The 11,126-nt window shown below is 39.7% G+C and overlaps 1 protein-coding gene across 1 annotated transcript; it reads left to right on the top strand.

Annotated features, from left to right (window-relative positions):
• The first annotated feature begins 1,449 nt into the window (after nucleotides 1-1,449).
• LOC139982213 (uncharacterized) lies at nucleotides 1,450-10,947 on the top strand. The gene is made up of 7 exons (XM_071994841.1): nucleotides 1,450-1,622; nucleotides 2,619-2,659; nucleotides 3,360-3,422; nucleotides 5,021-5,100; nucleotides 6,363-6,665; nucleotides 8,055-8,256; nucleotides 9,261-10,947. The coding sequence occupies exons 1-7, from the start codon at nucleotides 1,547-1,549 to the stop codon at nucleotides 9,441-9,443; spliced, it is 948 nt and encodes a 315-aa protein (XP_071850942.1). The 5' UTR covers nucleotides 1,450-1,546; the 3' UTR covers nucleotides 9,444-10,947.
• Nucleotides 10,948-11,126: the final 179 nt, after the last annotated feature.

Here is an 11,126-nt window from a genome sequence, read left to right as displayed (position 1 = left end):
TAAGTAACAATAGTGATACTAAGAAAATATGTGTACACTAATGTGGTGCACGGAGACTAACATACTGACATTGGTTTACATCTGACATTTATAAAGCCGGTGTAGCCCAAGTGGGTTGTGGTGGGTACCTAGCACGAGGCTGCTCGTACCAGGAAGATGTTAGGGTCGCTGAACTAAATCGGCAATATGGGAGGACAATGCAATATGACCAATAACGCGCACAGGATTTCAGAGGTAGTGATCAAATTCTGTATTGCCCATCCACCCTTCCCCCTCCCACCACCCCCGGTTGATTAAGGTAAGGTATGAACTATCATGGAAGGGCGCCCCGAGCCCGGAGAATTGGTCTAGGCTCTAAAATATTCCCTGACTAAACGCTTTACCCCTGACTGTCGATGGAGGAGGGGATCACAACCCCCTCCCCTATACCTTGAGCATATACCACTGAATACAAAGTAAATTTCAGAACGACTTGAAAGATACATATAGACACCCACGCCCGCAATATATAATACGTTTCTTGACTGTGTATTCCACAACAAAAGGCGATGTTTTACTTTAATTGGTTATGTATGAGAAAATGACAAACTACAGCGATTTAAAGGGTGTGAAGACTAGCGCAAAAAGAAACGTCTAATGCCGGTAATCTGATCTAGTTTCGAATGAGATGTAATAGAAGTGTTAGACACCACCATCGATCCCAGAAAATACACACACACAGCTGGCTACCGTCAGTAATTAGACACTAGTGTACAGTCAGTATATACAGCTACGGTCAATACCCACAAACGATACAGCAATGGACATCTCAGGTCCAGCTAAAGGTAACAAGGTATCACGTTTCATTACTGTCTTCACTTTGTAGCGACAAGAGAAAACCCTCACTTGCAAGCAACGGAAACTTTTCTTTTTAAAGATGGCGCCACGCTGTTTGGGGCGAGTCTTCAATGCCTTTAAACTTCGAGCTTTCATCTCAAGTTAAGTCATTGATCTCTGCCCATATCTGACGGTGTAATAGTATTTATGTTTGACTTAGAAGATCGCTGACAATATTTGTTTTCTTCGTTTATGACAATCACCAAACGTTGGCAAGATCTTTGCTCTTACAAAGGTGGGGTACGTGTCTGCATTCTTATTTAGTAAAAGCGATGTTTGAGTTCAAAGTCTCAATGGAATCATTCACCCTTTTGAAAAGTGGTATCGTCTGAATTTTCTAATATTTCTTAAATTAAGGAAATGATCAACGTGTATTTCTTACAGGAAATAACCTATTAATTTTTTTAAATGTTTAAACTGATTTTAACAGATGGTGATATTTCCGCAAATGATATTTAAAAGTAAAAAGGTACTAGTACTTTTGAGATGACATAATTTCTGGAAAATGTGTTTCCCTAGAGAAAACAAATGGTTCAGCCTGTGCGTGTTTCTCGAGGAATTTATATGTCGTTTATCTTGGCAGTGTTAGAGAAAGAACAACAGGCGTAACTCACTAACCATACTACCATATACTTAAATAACTACCATACAAAGGTGGAAACAAAAGGAAATGTTAAACATGGCGTTGATGAAGTCTGCAATAGCTCTGTGCACCTTCCTAGTGCTGTTTGATGCGGCAGCGGCAGGTAAGTCTCCCGTCACATGACATTGTGTAGCTATATTGCTCACTCGATAATTGAACATTGATTCGTTTGAAAAATCCAACATTTCAGAACAGGTGGACCTCCATAACTACAACACGTCAATGGTCCATTTATCCACTTTATTTGTCAACTTTAATGGTTTTCTAGTTATATATAACAATGTGAATGTGGTTTACCTTTTTCGATGTTTATTAATATGTATATTTTAGATTTAGATTTTCGGTAGTGGTCTTTTTCATACTGTATCATGTCTTACCGTTACGCTGCATTGTTACCGTAACTATTAATATATCTGCTGAAACCATGAACGTCGAGAGCCAGTTATAACCCCCGGAACCCCGAACCCGAAGTCACTTTGTCCCCCTCTTTGGAGTTGTCATAACTTCAATCATAGGCGAATAACGACATTTTCTGTGATGGGGGGTGACCTGATCCATCCTTACTCAAACAACGTCCCCCCCCCCACACTAGTTGACCCCGTGTCTGAGGATGTCGCCTCACGGTAGTGTTGTTGTGTAGCAACGATTATCACTCAAAAGTTAAAATACCACTAAATTAAAGTATCGCATTAGTTTGTCATGACGTCATATATATGATAGACCAACCATAAATCCAGGCGAGACTCGTTATAGCTTTAAACTCGGAATTCTATGAAGGATGTAGTGGGTATTAACAAGTCCAAGTGCTAGGTGCCTCTTACACACTGCTTTTGTTTGATTCTGATTGATGGTGAAGATATGACGCTACAATTTTATAGTGCTACACAAGAAAACATGGCATAACTCTATGCACCGTCAGCCCCCCCCCCCTCCACACACACACACACAATCACCTACCCCACCCCCATTCCCCATCTGAACTGGTAATTGCTGATTCGTGGGGGTAAGATAATATGTTAACCGTACTCTTAATTACAAACAGTTTTCTGTTTCACTTCTCTACTTACACGGATATTTCTTATGTTTCGTTTAACCTTAGTAATCGATTGCTCCGGCTTGAATATCCCCGCGACAACCACGGTGAGTTCCAAGAACAGTTGTATCAGTTAACTTGCTTGGTTTGGGAGCAGGTGGGAGTGAGGTGTCAAAATCATCGGGTTATTGTATTTAATTAATTATCAGTAATAGTGATCAGACCAAGTCTTTACCACTTTAAGCTAGGAACTCAGATGAAAGTTGCATTCAATTCCGACCCGTCGTTTTCTGGAAAAAAAGCAATATTTCTTTTCTCAATTTTCACCAACTGCATCTGAACTTGAGGCAAACAGGTGTGATGTAATACTAGATGCTCGAAATGTGTACTGCTTTGAGTTGGGTTTTTTATGCTAGTTTCGGAAGAACGAAAGGACTGTATTAGATAGCATTCGCACGGAATACTTTCTAAGTCATGGTACAAAATGGTGTATACGTTTAATATTAAAAATTGTAGAACAGCAATGTAGTCTACATATGTAAAATGATTAGAATGCTTAAACAACTATAGTTGATAGGTATGACACCATCACATACTGTGAAGTTTGAGTATATAGCTTTGGTGACAATGAAAGAGAGGATATTGAGGGATGGGGGTGGGGATGGGGGTGGGGGTGTCAAATGATATGAGAAGCTGGGGAACCCACTGCCCTCGTTCGCTTCTACCCCCCCCCCAATTTACAAATAATGCAATCACTTACGGGTCGATACAAAATGTCACTTCCTGCGTATATTCATTTCGTTACAGTGTAAGGACTATGTTGCCTATGGAGCTGCCGATGTCGCAGTAGAAAGAATAGCCCTTAATAGAGTAAGTATAACAGACAAACGTATATGTCATTAAAATGTTATTAACATCTGTTGCATAACGATTTTAATAATGCCATCACGTATATTTCATAAGCAAAGAAGTCTGCGTGTCGAGGTCAATAGGCGAGTCAGTGGCTGCCACACTCTTTCTGTTATAGAATCAGGGACAAAAGATACTGTACTGTACTGTATTGTACTGTACTGTGTTGTGCTATGCTATGCTATACGATACTAATTAACTATACTGTACTATACTATGCTATGCTATGCTATGCTATGCTATATGATACCAGTGGCGGCGGAACCGGGGGGGCTTGGGGGGGCTCACCCCCCCCCCCAATGAAAAAGTTGAGAGGGCAAATGCATGATAAGCCCCCCCAATATTTACCAAGGCTCCGAAACGTGCATCTGCCCATTTTTTAATGCATACTTGTTGATCTGTCCGATGCACACGTATACTATATAGGTGTAATAATTAAATATGATAATTGATTGTCTGTATCATGCCTCATCGAATATTTGTGTTTTAAATGAGAGGGTAATAAGCTAAACGCTACACTCATCAACATTTGCGTTTACACCGTCTACGAGTACACGCAAGGCGTGGAACATGGCTTTATGTTTAAACGCAATCAATTATTAAACGAACAAAAACACAATATTAGCATTTCACCTGTACTGTATAGGGTGCATGCATTCATGACATGATGACAGTGCTAGGTCATAGAAATTTGTTGGCAACTGCACATGGTTTTGGAATTACCCATTTGTTGACATAATGAAATGCTTTCTGTGTTTTCTTGTGACATTTATTTAATTCAGGGGCGTCGGAGCCGGTACGGGCAAATATTCACGACGCCAAAAAAAAAAGTAGGACTAAAAAATGGAGAAAAAAATCTCGGAGGTATATGTTTCAATAATTTTCAATAATGATGACGGTAAGTAGGCTAAATGTGACTACTCTGGCATGGCAGAGGTCTTGTTTTCAAGCTCGGGAAGTGCCATTTCCTGCAATCTGGGAGGCATATTTTCAAAATTTTCTCCATTACGCTACGCGCCAACCGTGGTGGCGCGTAGCGTAGTTTGACCTACCAAACGTCCCCCCGATAATTATGATAGTTGGCCACACTCTGAACCGCCGTACCAATCAAAAATAGCTTCCGACGCCCTTGTAATTATTGCATTTAATTGCAAGTAGTAATTTACTACACTCAAAAACGTCTTTGCGAGTACACGTCGAGTAACAGCTAATCTCTTAAAACACCATCGAATATACAAATTACAATGTTTTTACAGATTTTTACGTGCAATCTGAGAAATTGCAGGCTTGAGACTCATGTTTTAGGGCTAGGTATTCATAGCATAAAACACTCGGGAAGTGCCGTTTCCGGCCATCTGGGGGGTTTGAAAAACCCAAAATTTTCTTGTACGCTCCGCGCCAACCGATGGTGGCGCTCCGCTTAGATAGTCTCCACATATTAGCCCCCCAATAATTTTCCCGTTCCGCCGGGCCTGTATGAAACTACTTAATTACTATATTATACTATACTATAAAATGCGGTTTAATATCTCCTCGTTTTGATTTCTCTATTTCTTTAGTTTTCCGATGACGATCAAGAAATTTTTCGAGTCGTCCTTGCGAACATATCAAACAAGTATTATCCAAGTATCAAAATTGAGTAAGTTGAGTTACAACATCATTTGAAGAAAGGGAGAAAATTTCTGATAAATATTTCTGTTACTGAAAAGAAAATAACTCGTCGGTGACATGCAGTATTAAAAATATTTGAGAAGAGTAATTGCTAGACCCATGGGCGTCCACATGGAGCCAGTGGGCATGTCACCCGGGCAAAAAGCACCCCACCGCCACTCCCTTCCACTTTGACCGCCATGTTGTATAATTTCCCGCTAAATCTAGTTTCGCTTGCAGGCTAGGAGCAGCAAATAGCCGTTATAACTTGATAAGGGAGCTGCAGTGGGAGAGTCATGATTTAGTTGGTAGTTATTATGACTGACTGAACCCATCAAACGAATTGTTAAATGCCTTCAAAGACGGCAAATATATTTAGCTTAGATCAATAGTGTTGTTTGAACAATTGATGGCTTATTGAAGTGATTTACGACAAGAGTGTATGCATGAACTGATAGGCGACAATCTTAAACTTGTTGAGTAAACTCATCTTTGCTCGTATGACGCTAAACATAGACTTACATCCATCCAGTAGGGATTAGGTAACAAAATACAACAGTCAGTGAAAAACGTACAGCACAACCTATTGATAGTGGGGTAAATATATCACTTCGCATGGAGAGCGAGATGGGACTTTATTCTTGTATGAATATGTTAAAAGAAGGATATTTTGGAACTCCAATGATGAACAAGAATAACATGGAAGTCATTCTGCATCATTCATGAAAGATGGTGTGGCACAGAACGTTATGAGTTTTATATGTTAATATCAGAATGTTCATCATGCAGGAATCTAGTTAGAAAATAAATCCATCGATGTTAACTTTTTTACGTCGTCCCTACAATATACCAATATAGGCCTAGTAACATTCATATAGGCTATCTTCTGAATTACCTCCCAAATTCCTTTGCATATACAGCATGTGTTGCTACGTAGGCATATGCCTCTTAGCGTGTTTCTGGAACCTAAATCTAACTCTGATTTCCTCTTGAAATAGTTGTATAGGTATTGCACTGAAAACACATACAATCAAATGTAAAGTCCAATATATAGGACCTATGTAAATCTGTCCACGAGCGAATCCCTCCCCTCCTACGCACATACACCCATCCCAACCCCCCCCCCCCAAGGTTTGATAATCAGCCCATCCTGACAATTTCCTGGTGCTACCTTATGAATTTTTCCATCATCTCTGAAGAGGACTGTTCAATTTCTTCATTCATTCTCACAATCTCTGTTTTTATGCATAGACCGCAAAACGTCGCTATCGTGGAATTGTTCGAAAATCGAGAGGGCGTCCTCATTTTGTCTTTCTTCATTATGAATCCGTCGGGATCCGAGTATTTTCCGATTCTCTTCCGAACAAAGGAACTACATCTGCTAATGGAGTTAAACATGGATGCTATCAATGATCGACTGCCTTATACCATCGAGGCTCGGCCTCCCGAGGACGATTATCCTCTTTTCTTTCCGGTCTGGGCGATCGTAATTATTGTTTATCTGGTCATTGTTCTCATTGTCTTCCTCATTGTCTTGGCCAGCAGAAACTGGAAGTAAGTCAAACAATCCGTATGTATTTCTCATATACATATAATGATTTTAAGTTTTCTCAAATTCCAATTTTTTTTTTTTTTTAATATCCCAATATGTAACCCCAGAAACATATATCGTACAATAAAAACACTTGTTGCAAGGCTGGTTCGCTCCCCCTCTGTCGACGGGGTAATTACAGAGGGAAAGAAGTATAAAAAAAAGTGGAATATGGCAGGGCAGGTACGGCAAAGTCTATTTCAATGTGGGCTGATAAGCTATAAAGCAGGGTTGTCCAACCTTTTGCAGAGGAGGGCCACATGGAATGATTATGAAGTAGGCCGGGCCAAATGAACCCTACGCTCGATTTTTCGATTTTTTGCCCGAAGCCCAAGGCAACAAAATGTGAAAACTGTGCGCGGAGCGCACTGATTTATTTTCCTTCCTGATAAAACAGATGAATAAAGTTCAGCCGCCCCCCCCCCCCCCCTCCGCTGAGAGAGTGTCACACAAACTGACCTGTATGCAGTTTTTTTGGACCGCAGAAGGTTCGAATGATCGATTATATAGCTTCAAATTGTTATCAATAAATCTGCTCACTAAAATTTCGCACCGTAGAGCATCTCTGGCGGGCCGGACGCAACCCTGAGGCGGGCCGGACTGTGGCCCGCGGGCCGTAGGTTGGACAACCCTGCTATAAAGATATATATATAGTTACACTGTGACATTTGCATTACTATGCATCACTGCTAAAGTGAAACTTTCAACCTGTCCGAAACGTCTTTAAAATTGTTCCATTAGGAGATGAAAAAAACATATCGAAGAAAGAGTGAAGAAATGAATATTGAAATATTGAAAATCGAATAGATCCTTATTCAAACGTTCTTATTACAATGTAGACTACATTGGGGGATGAGGGAGAGGGAGGGGGGTACACACATTTTTCTTTCGAACATTACTTCATAAAGATTCTTTGATGTATTACTCCTATTATTTACTCGTAAAAGATCAAATCTGCATAGCGCCTCCATTTTGTTCTACGGTCACAGTGTAAACGTCTCCCAATGTCCAGGATTTTACATATTTAAGTTATGTTCATTTGATAAAACAGATTAAGACTTGATTCCGTTCGACTTAAAAGCAAAAGCCGATAATTGTCGCCCAGGTGTAGTATAAAGGTGGTCCCGTCAGTCGTTACGTGGATTGAAGCCAGCTTAAATGAGAAGCAAACCCAGCCGCTTTAAGCAGACCTTTTGTCTTAATATGTCTGAGTAATCGAAGAAAAGGAACATTTCAGTGCTAGCAATATTTCTTTGACTAATATTACCTATTCAGGTGATTAAAGATATTAACCTTGTAAATCTCTAGCCATTTGCTTTTAATGATATTGTCATATTTATGTTTATTCTTAGAGATGACAAATCGGGCAGTATGGACGTCGAGAGCCAAGGTACAGAACCGGTTAACAAAACCTACACGTCCTATGACGACGACGATTACTCGACAGTTACCCGGAAAGTGGCCACAGACCCGAACCAGAATGATTACGATATCGTCAAGAAAAACAATACACAAGATGGCGCCATGCAAACTCCGCGGACAGTAGCGATGCAGGTGAGAATAGGTAGTTGATGTGCCGATATGGGTGGTACGTGTCGTTAACACGTCAGTAAGCGGACCCTTGCTTCGATATTCGAGACACAGAAATGAAAAAGTAGCGGACGTATTGCTTACCTTTAACATTAGGCAACAAAATGAAAGTCTGAGTAGCTTAATCTGGTCTTCAACTTTGAAGATCTGTTGGGACAATTGTTATGTACTGTACTTTCATGTCATGCTTCAAAGCACTTGTGCTGACAGTACGAGCAGTATGAATATTCATGTTGATATCAGGTGATGGTTAGGAACTGTTCATACTGTCGGTAGTTGTGCTTTGAAGCATGGTGTGAGAGGTAAGTATAAGAGAGTGGTATTAGCTTAGCAAAATTGTCCCAACTGTGTCTGACTCAGATCGAATCATAACGAAGCATTAATAATCGTTTATATCTCTCTTTGCTCGTGGGGTGGAGAACTGGCATGTTGAAAATTTAGCTCCTTGATATGGAGAGGAATGTGAAAAGAACAAACAAATGACGCATGTATGCGATGTCACTGTTAACCATGACAACTCTACTTACTGGTACAAGAAAACTTTAATGGTCTGTCAAAGTTAAAGCATGACATGGTCCGTAGCCAAAGGGGTGAGGTGGACTGATAGGGGGGGGGGGCTCTCTTCCAACTAGTGAACATTTAATAAAACATACTAAAAATTAATACCGCTATTAATACACTACACAAAATGTAACTAAAATGATGGCACCATTTTGCATCGAAACCCCCGTATCCAAATCAAATATTTCTCAAAGGTTGACGGGACGCCCCGCCCCTTAAACCCCTTCCCTGGACTGACATCAGCCATAATTTTGTGCCCACCCCCCAACCCCTTCCCCACCTCCGCAAAAGAGTTCAATCTCTGACTACACGGGCCTGAGCAAGACAAGCAATTACACTGTTTGATTCATTCATTCGCTTGTTATTGATTAGTTTAATTTTTTTTTTTTTTTTGCTTGTCTGTACAGGTGAGGCCAAGCGATATAGACAAAACGACAGCAGTGATTGAGACGCAGCCTGATGCCATCAGTAAAGAGCCTGACGCCACCAGCTCAGGTTCTGATACCAGTAAAAATGAGGGCGTTGTTAATGATGCTTATGAAAGTGTCGATGGCGGAGACCAAATGACCACCGAAACGACTACGTTTTAGAAAGAAAATAAAAAAACCAAGTTAATTAAGCGCAACCTATTTTTACTCACTATTCACGTTTTTTTTGGCTTCTAATATATCATGTGATCAGGAATTCAAGAGAGCTGTCTGACATTAAGGTTTCATTTTGACGTAGGCGCATCATTTTAAGATTCGGAAAATTACTACCATAAAGGTAACATTGCAGGAATTGTAAAGGAAATATGAAAGACACTAGCATACACAAAATAAATATTACTAATTTGAGTTAGATGCCACTATATTGAAAAGTTGCAATCAATTGAGGTGTTGAGAGAAATTTCGTTGTATGCTTCTTATAGTAAATGACGGAAGCCTTCCTTCAGTCTCTGTTGACCTGAGGTAGGTTTATGTCAGCTTTGGTTGACTAAATGATCTCTCACTTGTCGCTCACTATCTAAGACGGTACAGTATATCATGGTTATTGTTTTGCCATCCCTGTTTCAATGTCTGTGGGAAATCCCCCCCCCCCACCCCATCACCTGCCCTACTGGCATCTGTTGGTTAAGTCCACACAAATACCACCAGTCATTATATCAATCATCATCTCAAGTTGAAAAGGCATCAACAATATTATCAATAATTATTATAGATTTTATTAATATAATTTGTAATAAAATATTACCTGTAACGAATAGTATTGAACCTTTCGGATGATAGGCTAAAAGGAATAACTGGTTGGGGGTTGTAGCCTATGTCACTAAAACCTGGCAAATACCTTCATGATTTGCTTTGTAAAGCTCCCAGACTATTGTTCCCAAGGGAGGTACCCGAAATCTTTATATAATATATAAAAGAAATGGCTTGCACTTTGAGACTTCCGTATAATTATTTCTTATTAAACTATTACATTACAAGAAATTTCATTCTATATATCATACATCACATGTAACGATTTCACAGAGCAAAGAAAATATTAACCAAGCTGCAAACTATGCTAGTTGTTTTTATTTTGCGTCCGGTGAATCTTCTTTGAACACTCCATCTATTCTTAGCCCTTCATCCCAACCTTTATAGAAGGCATGGACCAGTCACATCGAAATATGAACATGAATTATTCCACCATTATGTTTCTGTTGAGTCGTTTCAAGGATCCCTGTAATCATTTGGTCTTGCATATGAAGTAACTTCTGAATGATTGTAGTAAAATAGAATGAGATCTTCCTTGCCTGTCGAGGGGTGGTAGTGGGGGAGGGGATGGGGAGTTATTTCGAAGCATCTATGTGTTATGTGTTAACAACGATTGTTCTGGTTGTTTCAAAGCATCAAAAAAGAACATAAGTGCACATCGTAGATTTCCATTCCTTACATGTGAAGTTTTATAACACTGGACAACAAAATATAGAAGACGAATATAACATTACACCCCCCTCCCCCCACCACAAAATCACCTTCAGATAGATTTCAATTATTAATAAATGAAGGAACTTTGTCAAAACATATGTAAGGAAGTAACAAAGAATTTAATTATCATCACAAAAATGAACTTGCGCAGCTGTCTGCATGTTGCTGCCAATTATCCAACAACTTTTTCCAAATTTGTTCAAAACTTCTCCACAGAATTTGGCATATATGCAATCTCCTACATTTACTATCACCAGACGAATGTTTATGCCAGAATAAGAAATGATTTCCTTTCATACCAAACAGTGTTGTCGACTAGAA

This window comes from Apostichopus japonicus, chromosome 2, assembly GCF_037975245.1.
Source record: "Apostichopus japonicus isolate 1M-3 chromosome 2, ASM3797524v1, whole genome shotgun sequence".
NCBI lineage: Eukaryota > Metazoa > Echinodermata > Holothuroidea > Aspidochirotida > Stichopodidae > Apostichopus > Apostichopus japonicus.
The sequence above is the reverse complement of the archived record's forward strand: the minus strand, read 5'-3'. Positions and strand labels throughout refer to the sequence as shown.